The 22,740-nt window shown below is 42.8% G+C and overlaps 1 protein-coding gene across 1 annotated transcript; it reads left to right on the top strand.

Annotated features, from left to right (window-relative positions):
* Window positions 1-2,483: 2,483 nt before the first annotated feature.
* LOC139578412 (oxysterol-binding protein-related protein 1-like) lies at window positions 2,484-22,542 on the top strand. Its single transcript, XM_071405965.1, has 17 exons — window positions 2,484-2,626; window positions 4,793-4,874; window positions 5,579-5,685; window positions 11,150-11,312; window positions 11,980-12,160; window positions 14,009-14,084; window positions 16,750-16,884; window positions 17,078-17,175; window positions 17,268-17,450; window positions 17,580-17,687; window positions 17,809-17,898; window positions 18,034-18,157; window positions 20,388-20,501; window positions 20,670-20,793; window positions 20,903-20,993; window positions 21,244-21,264; window positions 21,597-22,542. Exons 1-17 carry the CDS (start codon window positions 2,519-2,521, stop codon window positions 21,697-21,699), a joined length of 1,908 nt encoding a protein of 635 aa, XP_071262066.1. The 5' UTR covers window positions 2,484-2,518; the 3' UTR covers window positions 21,700-22,542.
* The last annotated feature ends 198 nt before the right edge of the window (window positions 22,543-22,740 follow it).

Below are 22,740 nucleotides of genomic sequence, written 5' to 3'. Positions count from 1 at the left end.
AGGTAAGGGTGCTCTCGAGCGGCAAGATGTTCTTTACCATTCGGCCAACAGATTTGCCACCAATGCTTCTTATAGGACACATCACTGCACTCTATACTCCTCTGTAAACTGGTCATATCTGTATACCTGTCGCAAGACCCACTGGTTGATGCTTATTTATTAAACCCTTTTAGGCCTCACTCCCCCCAATCTGAGATATCTACTGCAGCCCTCATCCTCCACATACAACACCTGTTCTGCCAGTCACATTCTGTTCAATGTCCCCAAAGCACACACATCCCTGGGTCGCTCGTCTTTTCAGTTCGCTGCAGCTAGCGACTGGAACGAGCTGCAACAAACACTCAAACTGGACAATTTAATCTCAATCTCTTCATTCAAATACTCAATCATGGACACACTTACTGACAGTTGTGGCTGCTTTCCGTGATGTATTGTTGTCGCTACCTTCTTGCCTTTTGTGCTGTTGTCTGTGCCCAACAATGTTTGTACCATGTTTTGTGCTGCTACCATGTTGTGTTGCTACAATGTTGTTGTCATGTTGTGTTGCTACCATGTAGTGTTGTCATGTGTTGCTGCCTTGCTGTGTTGTTGTCTTAGGTCTCTCTTTATGTAGTGTTGTGGTGTCTCTCTTGTCGTGATGTGTGTTTTGTTCTATATTTATATGTTGTTTTTAAAAAATAAAATGTTTAATCCCAACCCCCATCCCCGCAGGAGGTCTTTTGCCTTTTGGTAGGCCCTCATTGTAAAGAAGAATTTGTTCTTAACTGATTTGCCTAGTTAAATGAAGGTTAAATAAAAATAAAATTAAGGACACCCTAGATCCCCCATACTCAATAGGCCGACTGCAGGCCAGATCCAGACCCAGAATGCGGTCAATACTGTCGCAACAAAAAATCGAATAAATGTTGCATTATATTTTTTGGGGTGGTGGGGCTTAGTCGGGCCTAGAACCCTGGTATCCTATAAACACACATAAGACATGGCAACACATGTAGAAATGCAGAAAAAAAGTCACACTGCTAAATGTTCTCTCCGCCAACGAAAGGGGTGTGAATAGTTTGGGGTCACATGGTTTGCGAGGTGGGGATTCTTTACTACGCCGATAAATGACAATATCCATCCAGACGTTTGCCACCTTGGAAATGTGTATGACCGGACATTCTCAAAAACCCTATTGACAAACAGAATTTGAGAAGCCCTGCCCTAGACCCACACTAGATTATTATACCTAGTGTGTCTCTCTCTCTCTCTGCCTCATAAGGTTGGATGCAGCTGCCAATGTCCAAAGACAAGGCCGTAAGCCTCTAACCCAAGCCCACTGTTTGGTAGGCCATGATTTTTCTCTCATCAGATTTAACATTGGGGCAGTATTTACTGGAATATTAGTGTAGAATACGACAAATTCAGTAGAGGCTGCTGGGGAGGACGGCTCATAATAATAGCTGGAGTGGAATCAATGGAATGGCATCCTACATATTTTACATTTACATTTAAGTCATTTAGCAGACGCTCTTATCCAGAGCGACTTACAAATTGGTGCATTCACCTTATGACATCCAGTGGAACAGCCACTTTACAATAGTGCATCTAAATCTTTTAAGGGGGGGTGGGGGGGGCAGAAGGATTGCTTTATCCTATCCTAGGTATTCCTTGAAGAGGTGGGGTTTCAGGTGTCTCCGGAAGGTGGTGATTGACTCCGCTGTCCTGGCGTCGTGAGGGAGTTTGTTCCACCATTGGGGTGCCAGAGCAGCGAACAGTTTTGACTGGGCTGAGCGGGAACTGTACTTCCTCAGTGGTAGGGAGGCGAGCAGGCCAGAGGTGGATGAACATATCAAAGATGTCGTTTCCGTGTGGTTGATACCACTCCATTGACTCCATTCCAGCCATTATTATGAGCCATCCTCCCCTCAGCAGCCTCTACTGGACAAATTGTGTTTTACTATTTATTTTTCAGATCAAAGTCAGAGACAGCTGCTTTTTCACCCTCAAGTGCATAATTTCAAAGAGTCCCCCATGAATGACAACAAGAAAAGTGAGATGTGGTTTGTTTTTCTGAATTATTGTTGCATATCAACAATACTGTTTTTCATTGCTTCTGTTTTTTTCTATAGCTGTCATATGTACAAAAGCTAAGGAACATCCTTTTTTGTTAGAACAAAAACATATTGTTTTCTGTTAAAAAAACACCAACCAGTTGATGAACATAGCCTACATTTGAACAAACCTACAAACACTCTCTTTCTAACACACACACACACACACACACACACACACACACACACACACACACACACACACACACACACACACACACACACACACACACACACACACACACACACACACACACACACACACACACACACACACACACACACACAACGCTATTCTCATAACTTCTCATTTGCTTCCTGTCATGAGTCATGTGAGAGCCCAGTTATTAGCCTAAGAGCAGAACATGAAGCAGCACAGTACAGTGCAGTACATCATGCAGCTCAGATGAGTGTGGCTGGACGCTATGGAGGAATACTCTGCCTACAGCACACACTACTGCTCTCGGGTGCAGGGCAGCGAGGAGGACGAGGAAGGAGTCATGAGTGTGGGAGAGCTGACAGAATCACTACAGGTGACATACCAGTCTGCAACTTCTTTACCTTCATCTGGTATCTCTCCTCAACCTTCCCCATCCCCCTGAATGTTCTTCTCAACCTTCCCCATCCCCCTGAATGTTCTCCTCAACCTTCCCCATCCCCCTGAATGTTCTTCTCAACCTTCTCCATCCCCCTGAATGTTCTTCTCAACCTTCTCCATCCCCCTGAATGTTCTTGAATGTTCTCCTTCTGCAATAGAGCTGTGTATTCTCTCTTATTCTTTCACATGTAACAGGGAATTTTAAGATCCTTAAAATTCATGGTTAACTTACACTACCGTTCAAAAGTTTGGGGTCACTTAGAAATGTCCTTGTTTTTGAAAGAAAAGCAATTTATGTTAGCACAGCTGAAAACGGTTGTCCTGATTAAAGAAGCAATAAACTGTCCTTCTTCAGACTAGTTGAGTATCTGGAGCATCAGCATTTGTGGGTTTGATTACAGGCTCAAAATGGCCAGAAACAAAGTACTTTCTTCTGAAACTCGTCAGTCTATTCTTGTTCTGAGAAATTAAGGCTATTCCATGCGAGAAATTGCCAAGAAACTGAAGATCGTCTCCCGGGTGGCGCAGTGGTCTAGAGCACTGCATCGCAGTGCTATGCTGCGCCACCAGAGTCTGGGTTCGCGCCCAGGCTCTGTCGCAGCCGGCCGCGACCGGGAGGTCCGTGGGGCGACGCACAATTGGCTTAGCGTCGTCCGGGTTAGGGAGGGTTTGGCCGGTAGGGATATCCTTGTCTCATCGCGCTCCAGCGACTCCTGTGGCGGGCCGGGCGCAGTGCGCGCTAACTGAGGGGGGCGGGTGCACGGTGTTTCCTCCGACACATTGGTGCGGCTGGCTTCCGGGTTGGAGGCGCGCTGTGTTAAGAAGCAGTGCGGCTTGGTTGGGTTGTGCTTCGGAGGACGCATGACTTTCGACCTTCGTCTCTCCCGAGCCCGTACGGGAGTTGTAGCGATGAGACAAGATAGTAATTACTAGCGATTGGATACCACGAAAATTGGGGAGAAAAGGGGATAAAATTTTAAAAAAAAAATAATAAAAAAAAAAAGAAAAAAAGAAACTGAAGATCTTGTACAATGCTGTGTACTACTCCCTTCACAGAACAGCGCAAACTGGTTCTAACCAGAACAGAAAGAGGAGTGGGAGGCCCCGGTGCACAACTGAGCAAGAGGACAAGTACATTAGAGTGTATAGTTTGAGAAACAGAAGCCTCACAAGTTCTCAACTGGCAGCTTCATTAAATAGTACCCGCAAAAACACCAGTCTCAACGTCAACAGTGAAGAGGCGACTCTGGGATGCTGGCCTTCTAGGCAGAGTTGCAAAGAAAAAGCCCTATCTCAGACTGGCCAATAAAAATAAAAGATTAAGATGGGCAAAAGAGCACAGACACTGGACAGAGGAACTCTGCTTAGAAGGCCAGAATCCCGGAGTCGCCTCTTCACTGTTGACGTTGAGACGGGTGTTTTGTGGGTACTATTTAATGAAGCTGCCAGTTGAGGACTTGTGAGGCGTCTCACTCCTCTTTCCATTCTGGTTAGAGACAGTTTGCGCTGTTCTGTGAAGGGAGTAGTGCACAGCGTTGTACGAGATCTCCAGTTTCTTGGCAATTTCTCGCAGTGAATAGCCTTCATTTCTCAGAACAAGATAGACTGACGAGTTTCAGAAGAAAGTACTTTGTTTCTGGCCATTTTGAGCCTGTAATCGAACCCACAAATGCTGATGCTCCAGATACTCAACTCGTCTGACAGTTTATTGCTTCTTTAATAATTAGGACAACAGTTGTCAGCTGCGCTAACATAATTGCAAAAGGGTTTTCTAAGGATCAATTAGCCTTTTAAAATTATAAACTTGTATTAGCTAACACAACGTGCCATTGGAACACAGGAGTGATGATTGCTGATAATGGGCCTCTGTACGCCTATGTAGATATTCCATTAAAAAATCTGCCGTTTCCAGCTACAATAGTCATTTACAACATTAACAATGTCTACACTGTATTTCTGATCAATTTGATGTTATTTTAATGGACAATTATTTTTGCCTTTCTTTCAAAAACAATGACATTTCTAAGTGACCCCAAACTTTTGAACCGTAGTGTATGTATGGAGGTCATGTTTTCTCCCTCTCCCTCCTCCTCCCTGGCAGTCAGCTGAAGCTTGTCACCAGAAGCTGGAGAAGGAGGTTAGAGCATTCCTCTCCTTGGTGAAGGAAGATGGACTTCCAGAGAGTAAAGCCTTTTCTTTCATAGGAACTCAATTTCCACAGATGTGTAGTACAATACCCTCATTCATAGCATAAATGTTAAATGTAATTGTGCTTTTTAATATATTGCACTTACAACAGAAGCTCGTGCCTAAACCCTATTGACCTACACTGAGTGTACAAAACATTAGGAATACCTGCTCTTTCCATGACATAGACTGACCAGGTTAATACAGCTGAAAGCTATTATCCCTTATTGATGTCACTTGTTAAATCCACTTCAATCAGTGTAGAAGAAGGGGAGGAGACAGGTTAAAGAAGGACGTTTAAGCCTTGAGACAATTGAGACATGGATTGTGTGCCATTCAGAGGGTGAATGGGCAAGACAAAAGATTTAAGTGCCTTTGAATGGGGAAAGCATTGGAGTCAACATGGGCCAGCATTCCTGTGGAACGCTTTGGACACTTTGTAGAATCCATGCACTGACAAATTGAAGCTGTTCCGAGGGCAAAAAGGGGTGCAACTCAATATTAGGAAGGTGTTCCTAATGTTTTGTACACTCAGTGTATCTCCAGGGGAAGACTAGGATGGTGTGATAGTGGCTTGAATTTAGTCTGAATTCAGACCACAAGGCTTTAGTGGTAAATTTGATGTTACCGTTACAAACACTATTTAACTCTTCTCTCAGAACAAAGCTAAAATATCCCGTGGCTGTGTTTGTCCCCTCAGAGCTACCGCCCATGATGCTGCAGAAGATGAGGGAGGTGTGTGAGCTGTCCAGTGAAACTTGCTCGAATCTCAACCACTGCCTCAGCCTCTTCTCCAGACAGGATGGGGTTTGTCACTTCTCTTCTGTGTCTACTGATGCCTTTTTTCCACAGCAACACTACTGTCTCCAGTGATTATGTTAATGTTGCGCTAGTGTTAGTTTTTGGGAAGTGTGTTTTCATTGCTATGGCTGACACTGATGACTTGTGAAGAGCAGAACCAGCAACCTCTGCAAAATCAAAAGAGTTGCTTTGTGAGACGGTATTAACCACAGAAGGTGTTAACCCATGTTCACAGTTAGCCATTGTTATGCAAATGCAGCCCTGAAAGTCCCAGCGGCTTCGCCTTGGCCCCAAATCAGAGCAGGTCCATCGAGTTCATGGCCCAGTGAGTCGCTAGAGCCGGGCCGTGGCGGTGGAAACACAGAAGCCTGAGGCTTTTGTAAAAACGCAGGTAAAATCCTCAGTGGAAATTCGCCATAGACTTATTCTTTACTACCGATACACACAAACACACATACTGAGCAAGGCTGTGCCGTTGGCAGGTAGTTTATTAATGCAGAGGGTTTATGGGAGACAAAGGGGACGGAAAAGGGATGGAGCCGTGAGAAGTGTTTTTTATGGTGATGTTTACAATCAGCTGGGAAATCTCTCCAACACACAAGAATGTAAAGACGAACAAACAGTAACTCATATATTCACAAAGTCAGATTCACATGGAATTGTGAATCTGCTGCAGCTGATAACTCGACTTCTAGGATGTATCACTTCTTCTTTTGTGAATAAGAGTTCAAAGTTCATACCATTTTGCCATAATCAGCTCGCACTGAATTCTGGCTGGTCTAGTAGAAATTCTTCCTTCCAGCATGGTGATTGTCACCTCCACGTTGAAATTAGCCGTTTTAAACGTATGGACACCAGTCCTCATGTTGTTGGGAATTAAAGTTAATTTCATTAGGTTGTAGTTGATATTAGCCCTTTTAAATGTATAGACACCAGTCCTCATGTCGTCGGGAACTAAAGTTGACTTGCGTCGACGGGCTTTTGTAGTGGGGGAGAGAAGGGCTTGTTTCATAGTTCTCAATCAATGTCTGTTCACTTGGCCACGTGGCCACTGAGTGAGCATAGTTTACTTTATGAAAACAATTCTCTCATTTAGAAGCTAAAATTACATTTAATCTTTTCACAAATAGTTTCATATTTAAACATTTCAATTGCACAACAATTCCATGTGAATCTGATAAGTAGAATGTGCAGAATTTCAATGTAATTTTTGTCGTCATATCATCAGATATAGTGTCCCATACACCAACTGATCTGACATCATATTCTTTAAGTACCAACGGACACTTTCAACTGGTTGGATTACAGAAATGTTGTACCTATCCCCAACCTTTTGATGTTACCATGCTCTCTCTATGTTAACAAAAGGCTTTCCAAGAGTCCATTCTGTAGGGTGGAGAGAAAAGGGGGAAAGATATTTATGGGGGCTCATTACAACAGGACAACGTCATGACACTAGCTTCCCTTTGAGAGGGGCTCTACAGCCTTGCAGAATTAGCTTTCTTCCACTTGAGATTGGCTCTACAGCCTAGCAGCGTTAGCTAACTGCCCCTTGAGTGGAGGAGGTTGTTGAGCCACTGTACAGCATGAAACTGACCAGCAGTCATGACCTTGGTAGATGCTGCTCTCTCATACAATAGTGTACATGGACCTGAAGGTGAACTATTAATGAGGCACAGTTTGATATACTAATGTGTCCAAATGCATTTACATCATACTGTAGATTATATCTGATGTTTTGATTCGCAAACTGTTTGTGTTTGTGTGAGGTGGCGTGTCAGGTGGGGTATGTATGTCTGTATGACACTGCATGCAAATAGATTATACAAGGGGTTAGGCATTTTCAACACACAAATGTTTTTTAAAAAGACTACAAGAGAAGTGGTCAATTTCTCCTCAACCCTCAACCATGAAAGACTGTCATGCATATTGTTGATGTTAGTTCTTTGTGTGCAGTTAAGGGCAAGGTGTGGTGCTTTGTTTTGAGCCAACTTCAGCTTTGCTAGGTCTTTCTTTGCTGCACCTGACCATATTACCGGACATCAAGATGGGACAAGATAAAAGCCTGAACTAGTACAGTTGATCTTTGTGCCAAAAATGCAGAACATATTTTTATAACAGACATACCTCTCCCCATCTTCACAACAACTTTGTCAATGTGACAATAGTGACTGTCTGATAGTAATTCTCTGTAGAACTACATCTGCCATTACTCAGAGTCATACTCCAATTCAAACTACTGGAAAGGCAAATGTTACTACTATTGATAAGTGCTACTACAGTACCATCATCTGCTGTTTATAACATAGCATCTCCTGAGGGACGATTCTACTACTGCTGCCGTTGCTGCCGGCTCCTCAATAGTGCTATGTTTTGTGAGCTCACAGACGAATGCCAGTGTCCCACTGTGCAGGCCTATGCTGTGGGAGAAACTCTTTACCAGCAAAGCAAATGGAAGAGGCTGGATTTATTGTGAGTTTATTTGCAGCTCTGGTGCAATGAGCTTTTCTGTGATTGTGTAGTGAGTGTGTTATTGTAGTTGGTTCCTGGTTTGAAGTGTAACTGTTTCACTGTGTCTTACTGCTACTGCATCTTATGGTTGTAGATGTTGTAGTATGATGACAAGGATGATACTGTCATTTCAGTATAACTTCATATGTGATTGGGAATTAGTAATGCTATTACAGTGTTAAAGGGACTAACGATGACAATAGCTGTTGGACAGACATTTCGTATGATTTTGTGGATGAATCTGCAGTTTTATTACTTCAGCTTGAATTTTGTCTCCATTTACTGGTGAACCCTCATCAACCCTCACCAAAGTGAGGGATCATAATAACATAAGACCCCTGGTTATCATATGATGTTGAATATGCTATTTATAAATATTCTAAGGTTGCACAGGATGTGGCTCTGATGATTGCACAATCTCCCGTTATAAAACTGTTCAGCAGATTGGTCCTACTGTAGTTACTGTCTGTGTTGTTACTCTTAATTAATCCATTACATGCAGGCCTTTAGTTATTGACGCTGAATGTTTCAGTGGATCTCAGTGGAGGTCTAGAAATGTACGCTTGTTTTCTACAAAGTCCTCAGAGACATCTGGGTGTTTGTCTATATGATACCTTACGTCATCTGTAAGAAAGGTGAATGAATCATAATACAGGTCTGCTTCCGCTCCCTTCCTCTATTCCCAACCTTACAGGTAAGCTGTACTGTGCATACTGCACCTTCATGACTTTGAGCTGCCCTCACCAGAAACCATGTCTGTTGAAAATGAATACACTTTTTGGGTTCAAATATCTGGCTTTATGCAGAGAAGAACTGGCTAATCCACAGTGTTTCAATGGATGAAAGAAATGCAGCTTTTGGAAAGGAGAAGGCGTGTGGTTATGAGGTACAGTACCAGTCAAAGGATTGGACACACCTACTCATTCCAGGATTTTTCTTTATTTGTACTATTTTCTACATTGCAGAATAATAGTGAAGACATCAAAACTATGAAATAACACGTATGGAATCATGTAGTAACCAAAAAAGTGTTAAACAAATCAAAATATATTATATATTTGAGATTTTTCAAAGTAGCCACCCGTTGCCTTATAACAGCTTTGCACACTTTTGGCATTCTCTCAACCAGCTTCATGAGGTAGTCACCTGGAATTAATTCCACTTAACAGGTGTGCCTTGATAAAAGTTAATTTGTGGAATTTCTTTCCTTCTAAATGTGTTTGAGCCAATCAATTGTGTTGTGACAAGGTAGGGGTGGTATATAGAAGATATCCCTATTTGGTAAAAGACCAAGTCCATATTATGGCAAGAACCGCTCAAATAAGCAAAGAGAAACAACAGTCCATCGTTACTTTAGACATGAAGGTCAGTCAATCTGGAAAAGTTCTAACTTTGAAAGCTTCTTCAAGTGCAGTCGCAAAAACCATCAAGCGTTATGATGAAACTGGCTCTCATGAGGACCACCACAGGAAAGGAAGACCCAGAGTTGCCTCTGCTGCAGAGGATAAGTTCATTAGAGTAACCAGCCTAAGAAATTGCAGCCCAAATAAATGCTTCACAGAGTTCAAGTAACAGACACATCTCATCATCAACTGTTCAGAGGAGACTGTGTGAATCAGGCCTTCATGGTTGAATTGCTGCAAAGAAACCACTACTAAAGGACACCAATAAGAAGAAGAGACTTGCTTGGGCCAAGAAAGACGAGCAATGGACATTAGGCCGGTGGAAATCTGTCCTGGTCTGATGAGTCCAAATTGTGATATGCAGAGTAGGTGAACGAATTATTTCCGCAATGTGTGGTTCCCACCATGAAGCATGGAGGAAGAGGTGTGATGGTGTCTGGTGACACTGTCAGTGACTTATTTGGAATTCAAGGTACGCTTAACCAGCATGGCTACCACAGCATTCTGCAGCGATACGCCATCCCATCTACTTTGCGCTTAGTCGGAATATCATTTGTTTTTCAACAGGACAATAACCCAACATACCTCCAGGCTGTGTAAGGGCTATTTGACCAAGAAGGAGAGTGAGTGCCTGGTGGAGTGCTGCATTAGATGACCTGGTCTCCACAATCACCCGACCTCAACCCAATTGAGATGGTTTGGGATGATTTGGGCCGCAGAGTGAAGGAAAAGCAGTCAAGATATGCTCAGCATGTGGGAAATCCTTCAAGACTGTTGGAAAAGCATTCCAGGTGAAGCTGGTTGAGAAAATGCCAGGAGTGTGCAAAGCTGTCATCAAGGCAAAGGGTAGCTATTTTGAAGAATCTCAAATATAAAATATATTTTGATTTGTTTAACACTTTTTCATGATTCCATATGTGTTATTTCATAGTGTTGATGTCTTCGCTATTATTCTACAATGTAGAAAATAGTACAAATAAAGAAAAACCCTTGAATGAGTAGTTGTGTCCAAACTTTTGATTGGTACTGTATATCTTTATATATTTCTACAGAAGATCAAGTAGTCTATTTGGAAATGTCCTTGCCCATTGTAGTTATCTGATCTCCTCTGCGCCATGAGGATCGTTCTCTGGATGGCCATTTGAGACGGCAGGTTTAAGGCACCTGTCCTCCACTACAGCTAAACATGTATTGTTCCTCTCAGCACAGCTTCACTCTGGCCCTGTGATGTCTGTCTGCTGATCTGAGCACAGTAACAAGAGAAGATCAGTCAGTATGCTGCTCTTGTAGTCTACAGACCTACACAACACAGGTCCTCACAGCCGTACAGAGATCTCTGCTGATATCTATACTCTATTCACTGTATACTGTAACTTGCTTTTCAGTGTTGATATTTAGTATAAATAGATAATCTATGTAGGCCATGAAGTGCCATCAAACGTATACTGTATGATTATTAATTATACTGCGTGCATGTGTGTGCCCACTTATGTGTCTGTGCGTGTGTGGTTGTTTTGTGGCGTGTGTGTGTGTGTGTGTGGGGGTTTGGGGCTCAGGTGCGCAGTCTGAAATTGGAGCAGGAGGTTGAGAAGAATAATATCCTGTCTGAAGAGCTTCAGACTCTGGCTACAGAGCAGCACAAACTAGAGCAGTCCGTTGTCAAGGGCTCCTCTCCACGGAGCGCGCTCAGTGATGATGATTTCTACGATGCTGTGTCTGGTGAGTATGGCTTGTTTTTATTTACGATCAGATTGGAATTGAAGTGAGAGAGCTTGAGATAAAAAACTGGTGTCTTGTTTGACAGTATGATTATTTTATTGATGCCTATAGCTGTTCATGCATTTTATAAACTCAACTCTGGACCTCTAAGCCAGTTCCACAGCTTGTTTTAATTGTTCCCCTCTAATCAGGGACTGATTTAGACCTGGCACACTAGGTGGGTGCAATTAATTATCAGGTAGAACAGACAACCAGCAGGCTCCGAACCACATAGGGTAAGAGTTGACTACCCCTGGTCTAGATGTTTACAATGTTATGCTAAGATGACTTGCTTGCTATTGTGTGCACCAATTTAGTCACAATTGAGCAATACCTACAAACTACTATTTCACTTTGAAAATGCTTTTTTATTCACAAGATGGCCTATGATAATGGTTATGATGATTTTTGCAATGATCGATTGACTGATGCCTTCAGCCTTCAGAGGTTGGTTCAGGGCTCTTTAAATACAACTCTATCCACAGATCTGGTTTCTCCCGTCAGGGCTTTAGTGAGGCTCAGGGAAAGGTGTCAGTTGTTGATAGCGACACAGTCATTCATAGCACTGTCACTCATATATCCAGTCCCTGCCTTTACAACATGACTGCTTACTCCCTTTCATCTCAAGATTCGGACTCGGAGCACTCTCTGAGCGTCTTTGAGGGGGTGGCCAGTCATTCGTTTGACAAGGACGAGGAGAAAGGCTCTGTCCTGTTCAGCAGCAAGCGCAGCAGCCCAACCAGCATGTCTCTGGAGAATCACCATGGCAATGAGGAGGAGTCCCAACCCAATGGGATTGTGAGGCACAGGTGAGCTGAGCCAAGTGCCCCCCCGACACACCCCCTCCTACCCACCCAGTGTCTCTCCCATCCACCCTACATCCAAGCACACACAGGGAACGGTCCTGTTTACAGTACACAGCTGTTTTAGAAGGTAGAAGCTTCAGATTGGGATTAAACCTGGGAAGAAAAGCCACTTTGCCTCTTTGCACAATAAGTTACAGTTAACTGCAAAAATAAAGGAAACAAGAGTAAAGGAGGTATACAAAGTACATTGAAAGCAGGTACTTCCACTGAGTTAATTACGCAATTAAAATATCCCATCATGCTTAGGGTCATCTATAAGAATGCGCAGTTGCCTATTATTTTGACTAGCATGGCTAGAAGAAGAGATCTCAGTGACTTTGAAAGAGGGGTCTCAAATGAGCATATAGAGGTTTAAAGGGTGTGTGTCTCAGTCACCAGATCTCAACCCAATTTAACATTTAAATTAAGGCACCAAAATATGGAATTTCCTGTGGAAGAATGGTGTTGCATCCCTCTAATAGAGTTCCAGACACTTGTAGAATCTATGCCAAGGCGCATTGAAGCTGTTCTGGCGGCTCATGGTGGCACAACACCCTGTTAAGACACTTTGTCACTTTTTCTTTATTTTGGCAGTAACCTGTACCTTTTAAAGTCATATTTATTTTGTTGTTTGTCAAATAAACTTTTGTTACTCCCTTTCTGTTTGAGAGAACCCTTTCTGTAAAAATAAGCCTATAGTAGAGCAGTGGAAAAGGCAAAGAAACATCCTGTGGTTTATGCAATCTCCTACTTTAGACCAGTGTTGGAAATTAGTGGTTCTTAGGACCAAGTTAATACAGAGGTGGAGTTTCTTCCAGCCCCTAACTATCAGAATCTTGTTGTTTACCCTACTGTTTGTTTTCTTGTTGTGTTCCTAGACTACATATGGTGTATTATTTGTGTGTTTTCAGAGTCAGTGTGTGAATAATTTAGCAAGGCAGCTAGGCTGGTCCAGGCAGGAGAAAGGCTCTCATTGAGAAGGCTGAGCGCTGTGTAAAACCAGTTAAACATTGATGAGGTCACAGTGTCATGCAATAATTGGAACTCGGTAGGACCTTATGTTGACTGATCTGAACGCTGATCAGGGCGTAGAAGTGGAGGCCATACATTTTAGTAAGAAAAAACATTAAAAACATAAAAACCTGTGGTGAGCCAAATGGTCAAGCCCAACCTGACTGACTGACAGTGGTAGTTAGGAAGGGAATCAAATGGCATAGTTAGGAAGGGAATCAAATGGCATAGTTAGGAAGGGAATCAAATGGCATAGTTAGGAAGGGAATCAAATGGCATAGTTAGGAAGGGAATCAAATGGCATATTTGATTAATGGGATGTGCAAACTAGTGTATCCACAGGTTTTTATCTTCTTCACATATCTTTGTGTGAGCAAGCATTTGTGTTAAATATACGTAGGTGTTCATGGTGCCAACGTACATTTGTTGGTAAGATTACTCTTGCCTTAAAGAAGTGAAGGCCTCAGGGAGCAGCTATTTCCATGGAAGCTCCTGGACAGTAGTGGTGTAGCGGTGTTGATTGTAGACCTGGGCCTTGGTCCAATATGTCAGCTCTACACATGCCTGAAACTAAACTGAAGGCTTTTGTTGCACTCAGCAGACTATATTCGCCTGAATAAGATATGACTCCTGCATTAGATATAAAGTATGTGTTACATGCCTGGCACATCTCATCGAAAGAAATGCAGATCACTGTACGGTAAGGGTAGTGTCAAAGTCCACAGAGCAGAGTGTGATACTTGTGTCATTTGTACATTTACCAGATTCTATGTTTGTGCGTCTGTATATCCCTCACTCCAGAACAAGTTTACCAGCATCCATGTTCTCCAGAAATGACTTCAGCATCTGGAGTATCCTGAGGAAATGCATTGGCATGGTGAGCTATCAACCAGAAGCACTCAGCTTTATTGTTCCTGTCCAAACCCCCGTAACATGATGAATAATGGGAACCTTCCTGGCCATAATAGTGCCTGTATTGTAGATCAGTCAATCCAATACTGATGTACTGTGCAGTAAGTAACCCACATCTATACAATTCTGTGTGGAGCTTTTCTTTAGCTACAGCCTAGAGCATGTATATAAAGGATCTAGCATGTCATAATCCTGATGTGGAATGTGGTTCAGTAGCCGGGGAGTGGTAATGTACAATGCCTATACAAAGTATTCACATCCCTTGACTTTATCCACATTTTGTGGTGTTACAAAGTTTCCTATTAATAAAAAAAAAAGATGATCTACACAAAATACTTTGTAATATCAAAGTAGAAGAAAAATTCTAACATTTGTAAATACAATATATATGTATTTTTTAATATAGCTTGATTAGATAAGTATTCATCCCTCTGTCAATGCATGTTAGCATCAACTTTGGTAGCGATTACAGCTGTTTCTCTTTCTGGGTATGTTTCCACACCTGGATTGTGCATAATTTGCTTTTGGTTGTTAATCATTGCTAGACAAAAAATGGTTGTTAATATTTGCTAGACAAAAATGTTCAGGTCTTGCCATAGTCAAAACTGTAACTCAGCCTCTCAGGAACATTCACTGTCTTCTTGGTAAGCAACTCCAGTGTAGATTTGGCCTTGTGTTTTAGGTTATTGTCCTGGTGAAAGGTGTTATTCATCTCCCAGTATTTGGTAGATTTTTCCTGTGCTTAGTGCCATTCAGTTTCTTTTTCTATCCTGAAAAACTCCCCAGTTTCAAGCATACACATAACACGATGCAGCCGCTACTATGCTTGAAGATATGGAGAGTGGTACTCTGGAATGTGTTGTATTGGATTTTACCCAAACATAACACTTTGTATTCAGGGCAAAAAGTTAATTGCTTTGCCACATTTTTTGCAGTATTATTTTAGTGCCTTGTTGCAATGTCACGATCGTCTTGCGGTGAGAGAGAGGACCAAGGCGCAGCGTGTGCAAAATACATTCTCTTTTATTTAGAGAAGGGAAAAACTTACGTCGTTAGCTTCACGGTCGTTTGTTGTTTTGTTTAGTTTGTATTCAGTGTTCGTTTCGTGATTTTCCCTTCTCTAAATAAAAGAGAATGTATTTTGCACACGCTGCGCCTTGGTCCTCTCTCTCACCGCAAGACGATCGTGACATGCAAACAGGATGCATGTTTTGGAATATTTTTATTCTGTAAGGGCTTCCTTCTTTTGACTCTGTCAACTAGGTTAGTATTGTGTAGGAACAACAGTGTTGTTGATTCATCCTCAGTTTTCTCCCATCACAGCCATTAAACTCTGTAACTGTTTTAAAGTCACCATTGGCCTCATGGTGAAATCCCTGAGTGGTTTCCTTCCTCTCTGGCAACTGAGTTAGGAAGGACGCCTTTATCTTTGTAGTGACTGGGTGTATTGAGACACCATCCAAAGTGCAGTTAATAACTTCACCATGCTCAAAGGGATATTCAATGTTTGCTTTTTATTTTATTTGTACTAATCTACCAATAGGTGCCCTTCTTTGCGAGGCATTGGAAAACCTCCCTGGGCTTCGTGGTTGAATCTGGGGACTTTACAGATAATATGTGTGGGGTACAGAGATGGGGTAGTCATTCAATTAGCATGTTAAACACTATTATTTCACACAGAGTGAGTCTGTGCAACTTATTATGTGACTTGTTAGTTTTTTTTTACTTTTACCCCTTTCATGTGATATCCAATTGGTAGTTACAGTCTTGTCCCATCACCATAACTCCCGTATGGACTCGGGAGAGGCGAAGGTCGAGAGCCATGCGTCCTCCCGAACCACGACCATGCCAAGCCGCACTGCTTCTTGACACACTGCTTGCTTAACCCGGACGCCAGCCGCACCAACGTGTCGGCGGAAACACCGTACAACTGGCGACCGAAGTCAGCGTGCACTGCACCCAGCCCGTCACAAGGAATCGCTTATGCGCGATGGGACAAGGACATCCCGGCCGGGCCAAACTCTGGGCCAATTGTGCGACGCTGGGCCAATTGTGCGCCGCCTCATGGTTCTCCCAGTCACAGCCGGCTGTGACACAGCCTGGGATGGAACCCGGGTCTGTAGTGATGCCTCAAGCACTGTGATGCAGTGCCCTAGACCACTGCACCACTCGGGAGGCCCGTTTAGCACATTTTTACTCCTGAAATCATGAATTTAGGCTTGCCACAACAAAGGGGTTGAATACCTATTGACTTTTCTTTTTTAATAAATTTGTTAAAATGTCTAAAAACATAATTCTACTTAGACATGTTTGGCCATGGCCCAGTACTGTAAAGCGATTAAATGTCAGTGATGTGGGTTCGGTATGGACTAATTGATGCTTGATGGATTTGTGTGTGAATTCTAACACACACACACACACAGTATGTACATAAAAAAAAATCTATAGCATATCATGATGGGCCTATGAGATAACTGCTCATGCAATAACTGCTCATTCCTGTAAAATCTAGAGACTTGATTATTTAATGGTTGATAGATGGGAATCACATAGTACAACTACTTGTGAACTAACTTGCGCTCTCTCCTTTTCTCTCTCATTCATTACTTCTCTTGTTCTCTCTCTTTTAGGAGCTGTCTAAAATTACCATGCCAGTGATTTTTAATGAGCCCCTGAGCTTCCTTCAGCGTCTGACAGAGTACATGGAGCACACGTACCTCATCCACCAGGCCAACGCCTCCTCTGACTCCATAGAGAGGATGAAGGTACACACACATTTGAAAAATAATCTGGAAAATGGGTTTAATTATAGATTTTTTTTTGTCATTTTTTTGTCCACTTGAATTGAGAGAGACAAGCATAGAAACGTATAATAAATACTGTATGTAGAAAAAAAAGAGCTAAGAAATTGTACATTACATCTCCACATCAAGTCATTTGTCTGTTTTGCATGGGCAGTGTGTGGCAGCGTTTGCTGTGTCTGCTGTGGCTTCGCAGTGGGAGAGAACTGGGAAACCTTTCAACCCGCTACTGGGAGAGACCTACGAACTGGTCAGGTAAGAGGGAGGGAGGAGTTCATCTCTAACACTGGTGATGGATTTGGATGTGGTAAAAGACAAGTGTTGAGCTCACCCCTTTTCTCTGACAGAGAGGACCTGGGGTTCAGGTTGATCTCAGAGCAGGTGAGCCACCATCCACCAGTCAGTGCGTTCCACGCCGAAGGCCTGAAGAAAGACTTTGTGTTCCATGGCTCCATCTACCCCAAACTCAAGTTCTGGGGCAAGAGCGTGGAGGCTGAACCCAAAGGCATCATCACACTGGAGCTTCCCAAGTAAGCAACTTTCACACCACATTCAAACAACACAACAGTTATGTGTGATGTTTTCTCATGTTGCCTGTGTGAAACCAAAATGTATTTTTCCACGACATGTTGTTATAGAGTTATTATTTGTACTTCCAGGTACAATGAGGCCTACACATGGACAAACCCTACATGTTGTGTCCACAACATCATCGTGGGGCAGCTGTGGATTGAGCAGTATGGCAACGTGGAGGTGCTCAACCACAAGTATGTGAAAAATACTGTCACATGCTCTGACTAAGAAGGAAGTGCAATATGTGAATGGGGAAGCATGACTAAAATAAATTAAAAGGAAAATGATTTGATGGTATTTCTGTTTTTTTCACAGAACTGGAGAAAGATGCTGTTTGAATTTCAAACCCTGTGGCCTTTTTGGCAAGGAATTGCACAAAGTTGAAGGCTACATTCTGGACAAAAGGTAGGCAGCTTTGATTTAGCCAGCCTATCAATGTATCTCACGTTTGTAATGTATTTATCCATTATGTTGCCATCTTGACGGAAGTCAGTGATGTCTGCAGTGCTTTAACTGACAGTATGTGTGTGTTTGGCACAGCAAAAAGAAGGTCTGTTCTCTCTATGGAAAGTGGACAGAGTGTATGTACATTGTGGATTATGCTGCATTGGAGGCACATAAGAGAAGTGGGAAGGGGACAGCGGAAAAGAAAAGCAGCACACCGGTATGTACCCCATCAAATCATGTAGTCCATTACATGGTGAACACATGCTTTGAGTTCTCCATCCCTGAGGCTTGTTTTATACTGCAAAGAATGTCATGTGCTGGTGTTACAAGAAGTGTAAATTCCAACCACTTTCACTGTGGTATTTTCAATTTCAAGTTTTTTATTATACTCATATAGCAGTCAATACAAACTGAAATCCACGAGCATACAATATATGGATGGAGAGAACGACAGTTTTTATATATATATATATATATATACACTGCTCAAAAAAATAAAGGGAACACTTAAACAACACAATGTAACTCCAAGTCAATCACACTTCTGTGAAATCAAACTGTCCACTTAGGAAGCAACACTGATTGACAATAAATTTCACATGCTGTTGTGCAAATGGAATAGACAAAAGGTGGAAATTATAGGCAATTAGCAAGACACCCCCAATAAAGGAGTGATTCTGCAGGTGGTGACCACAGACCACTTCTCGGTTCCTATGCTTCCTGGCTGATGTTTTGGTCACTTTTGAATGCTGGCGGTGCTCTCACTCTAGTGGTAGCATGAGACGGAGTCTACAACCCACACAAGTGGCTCAGGTAGTGCAGCTCATCCAGGATGGCACATTAATGCGAGCTGTGGCAAGAAGGTTTGCTGTGTCTGTCAGCGTAGTGTCCAGAGCATGGAGGCGCTACCAGGAGACAGGCCAGTACATCAGGAGACGTGGAGGAGGCCGTAGGAGGGCAACAACCCAGTAGCAGGACCGCTACCTCCGCCTTTGTGCAAGGAGGAGCACTGCCAGAGCCCTGCAAAATGACCTCCAGCAGGCCACAAATGTGCATGTGTCAGCATATGGTCTCACAAGGGCTCTGAGGATCTCATCTCGGTACCTAATGGCAGTCAGGCTACCTCTGGCGAGCACATGGAGGGCTGTGCGGCCCCACAAAGAAATGCCACCCCACACCATGACTGACCCACCGCCAAACCGGTCATGCTGGAGGATGTTGCAGGCAGCAGAACGTTCTCCACGGTGTCTCCAGACTCTGTCACGTCTGTCACATGTGCTCATGTGCTCAGTGTGAACCTGCTTTCATCTGTGAAGAGCACAGGGCGCCGGTGGCGAATTTGCCAATCTTGGTGTTCTCTGGCAAATTCCAAACGTCCTGCACGGTGTTGGGCTGTAAGCACAACCCCCACCTGTGGACGTCGGGCCCTCATACCACCCTCATGGAGTCTGTTTCTGACCGTTTGAGCAGACACATGCACATTTGTGGCCTGCTGGAGGTCATTGTGCAGGGCTCTGGCAGTGCTCCTCCTTGCACAAAGGCGGAGGTAGCGGTCCTGCTGCTGGGTTGTTGCCCTCCTACGGCCTCCTCCACGTCTCCTGATGTACTGGCCTGTCTCCTGGTAGCGCCTCCATGCTCTGGACACTACGCTGACAGACACAGCAAACCTTCTTGCCACAGCTTGCATTGATGTGCCATCCTGGATGAGCTGCACTACCTGAGCCACTTGTGTGGGTTGTAGACTCCGTCTCATGCTACCACTAGAGTGAGAGCACCGCCAGCATTCAAAAGTGACCAAAACATCAGCCAGGAAGCATAGGAACTGAGAAGTGGTCTGTGGTCACCACCTGCAGAATCACTCCTTTATTGGGGGTGTCTTGCTAATTGCCTATAATTTCCACCTTTTGTCTATTCCATTTGCACAACAGCATGTGAAATTTATTGTCAATCAGTGTTGCTTCCTAAGTGGACAGTTTGATTTCACAGAAGTGTGATTGACTTGGAGTTACATTGTGTTGTTTAAGTGTTCCCTTTATTTTTTTGAGCAGTGTATATATATATATAAAATACATCAAAAAGGGTCCAGCAAAAAAAAAAGGGTGACCTTTTCTATACTGTTCAGTTCTCGACTTTGGTATTGTCAGTTGATTTTGGCTGCGGGTGTTCCCGTCGCTGTGATGACAGCTTATGGTTGTAGATAGAAGAGCTTCAGTGCAGAGCTCCCCTCATGTGGGTCGCCACAGCCACAGCCACAAAACCATAAACCCTGCCTATTTCTACAATTTCTCTTCCAATGTGATTTTAAACCTATCCCTAACTTGAACCACATTGCTAACTTTATTTCTAACCCTAACCTTACATTTGTCCATGTGGCCAATTTTGACTTTGTGGCTGTGGTAACTAGTGGAAACTTCTCATGTGATCTTGTTGTGTGTCCTGTTGTCCAGGGCTCTCGTGAGGAATTGGAGGAGATCCCCCTACCAGAGGCTGACACAGTCAAGGTCATCCCAGGCAGCTATCTCCTTTGGAGGATAGCCCCCAGACCAGTCAACTCTACAGAGGTTAGTCGCATCGGAAACCCTCCTATTTAGATGTATGGTTTACTCAAGCACATAGAAATGCAGAGGCTCAGAAACTTCACGATCATAAAGCATATTTTGCATAATCTTCTTCACAGCTTTGTATTTAAATATTCAGTCCTGGAAACGTTTTTTTGTGTGTATTTGTAGATGTACAGCTTCACGTCGTTTGCCATGCAACTGAACGAGCTGGATAAAGATATGGATGGGCTCATCCCAAAGACAGACTGCAGGCTTAGGCCAGACATACGAGCCATGGAGAACGGAGATATTGGTACGAATCATGATAAATGCTTGTGCCTCATATGCAAACACTTTCTTTGAACACACAGTTGATCTAAGATAGATCAGTGAAAACCCTGTGTGTTTTCTCCTTGCTGTAGATCTTGCAAGTGAGGAGAAGAAGAGACTAGAAGAGAAACAGAGAGCTGCATGTAAAACCCATTCCAAATCTGATGACGAGTGGAAAACAAAGTAAGACAATGAGAGAAATACGGTTATGTTTTGACAATTTCAGTTATGTTATACTCTCTGTGTATTGTATATCAATACACCCATATATTTTGAAATTAAGCAAGTGTATAAAAAAAAAAAAAAAAAGGTATCCCTTCATTTAATCCATGTCATTATTTGTATTTGGTTTACTGCTTTATAATAATGCAAAGTCCTACTTTTCTCTTCCATTGTCTTGTTCTCTGTGTTGCACCTTTGCATTGATGTGAAGAAACCCTTCCCTCGGCCCCAGGTATTAGTTGCTTGCTCTTCTATTGTGTGCCTTACATGTGCTCTCCACTGTCACAATGTTGTGTGGTAGCTCCATCTACTGGTGCTAATACATACTGTGCATGCATCGGTTCTGATCTCTGAAATTCAGTTAGTGGCCCAAATGAAAATAAGTGCATACATACCCACTGTCCATTTATTGCACATAACCAACGTATTATTTTCTTTTTAGACTTAATGTTTATGCATGCATGCAGTACTTTATGTTATGTAGATACTAACTCTCATCCATAGAATGACAGGATGAAAGCCTGAACCCCGCCCATGCTCACGTTATCCCTCCTGTGTCTCCAGGTGGTTTCAACAGGGCCAGAATCCCCACAATGGCTCCCAGGACTGGTTGTTCTCCACTGGGTACTGGAACCGCAACTATCCCCTGTTACCTGATATTTACTGATGGACATTAATTCCTTGAATAGTGAGATTGATTCTTATCCACGTCAACTTCCTTATCTATCATGAATACATTAAAGCCTTAATTTATTACAATGAATACACTGTGTATGAAAATAGCAATAATAGATGTATTTGTGATACAAAATGTTCAGCTGTTAAACATGCTTGATATGAATGTAGCATCTATATTAGGTCACATGTTCCATGCAGCCATCATTTTATTATTACTTTTTAGCATAAATGGATCTGTGTGTTCTAATTAAGCAATATGGCACGAGGGGGTGTGGTATATGGCTATGGGCTGTGTCCTTGCACGACGCAACGTGGAGTGCAAGGACACAGCCCTTAGCCGTGGTATATTGGCCATATGTCACAAACCCCCGAGGTGCCTTATTGCTATTATAAACTGGTTACCAATGTAATTAGAGCAGTAAAAATACATTTGTCATACCCATGGTATACGGTCTGATATACGATGGCTGTCAGCCAATCAGCATTCAGGGCTTGAACCACCCAGTTTCTAATTGTGTTTTGATTGTGAATGCTGTAATCCATCATTACTGTGTGACATTTGCACAACCTTGCTCCCTTGATACTATAGGAACACACAGTATCCACACATTCAATCTGTTGCTCCTAATGTAATGTACAGCTGTTTTGTGCCCACAACTTTATTTAATTTTTCTGTTACAAAACAATAACTGCACTCACATATACAGTGGGGAGAACAAGTATTTGATACACTGCCGATTTTGCAGGTTTTCCTACTTACAAAGCATGTAGAGGTCTGTCATTTTTATCATAGGTACACTTCAACTGTGAGAGACGGAATCTAAAACAAAAATCCAGAAAATCACATTGTATGATTTTTAAGTAATTAATTTGCAGTTTATTGCATGACATAAGTATTTGATCACCTACCAACCAGTAAGAATTCCGGCTCTCACAGACCTGTTAGTTTTTCTTTAAGAAGCCCTCCTGTTCTCCACTCATTACCTGTCTCGGTCTGGGGCTCCATGCAAGATCTCACCTCGTGGGGCAT

The sequence above is a fragment of the Salvelinus alpinus genome, chromosome 6 (genome assembly GCF_045679555.1).
Source record: "Salvelinus alpinus chromosome 6, SLU_Salpinus.1, whole genome shotgun sequence".
NCBI lineage: Eukaryota > Metazoa > Chordata > Actinopteri > Salmoniformes > Salmonidae > Salvelinus > Salvelinus alpinus.
Note: the sequence above shows the minus strand (reverse complement) of the source record. Positions and strands in the feature narration are given on the sequence as shown.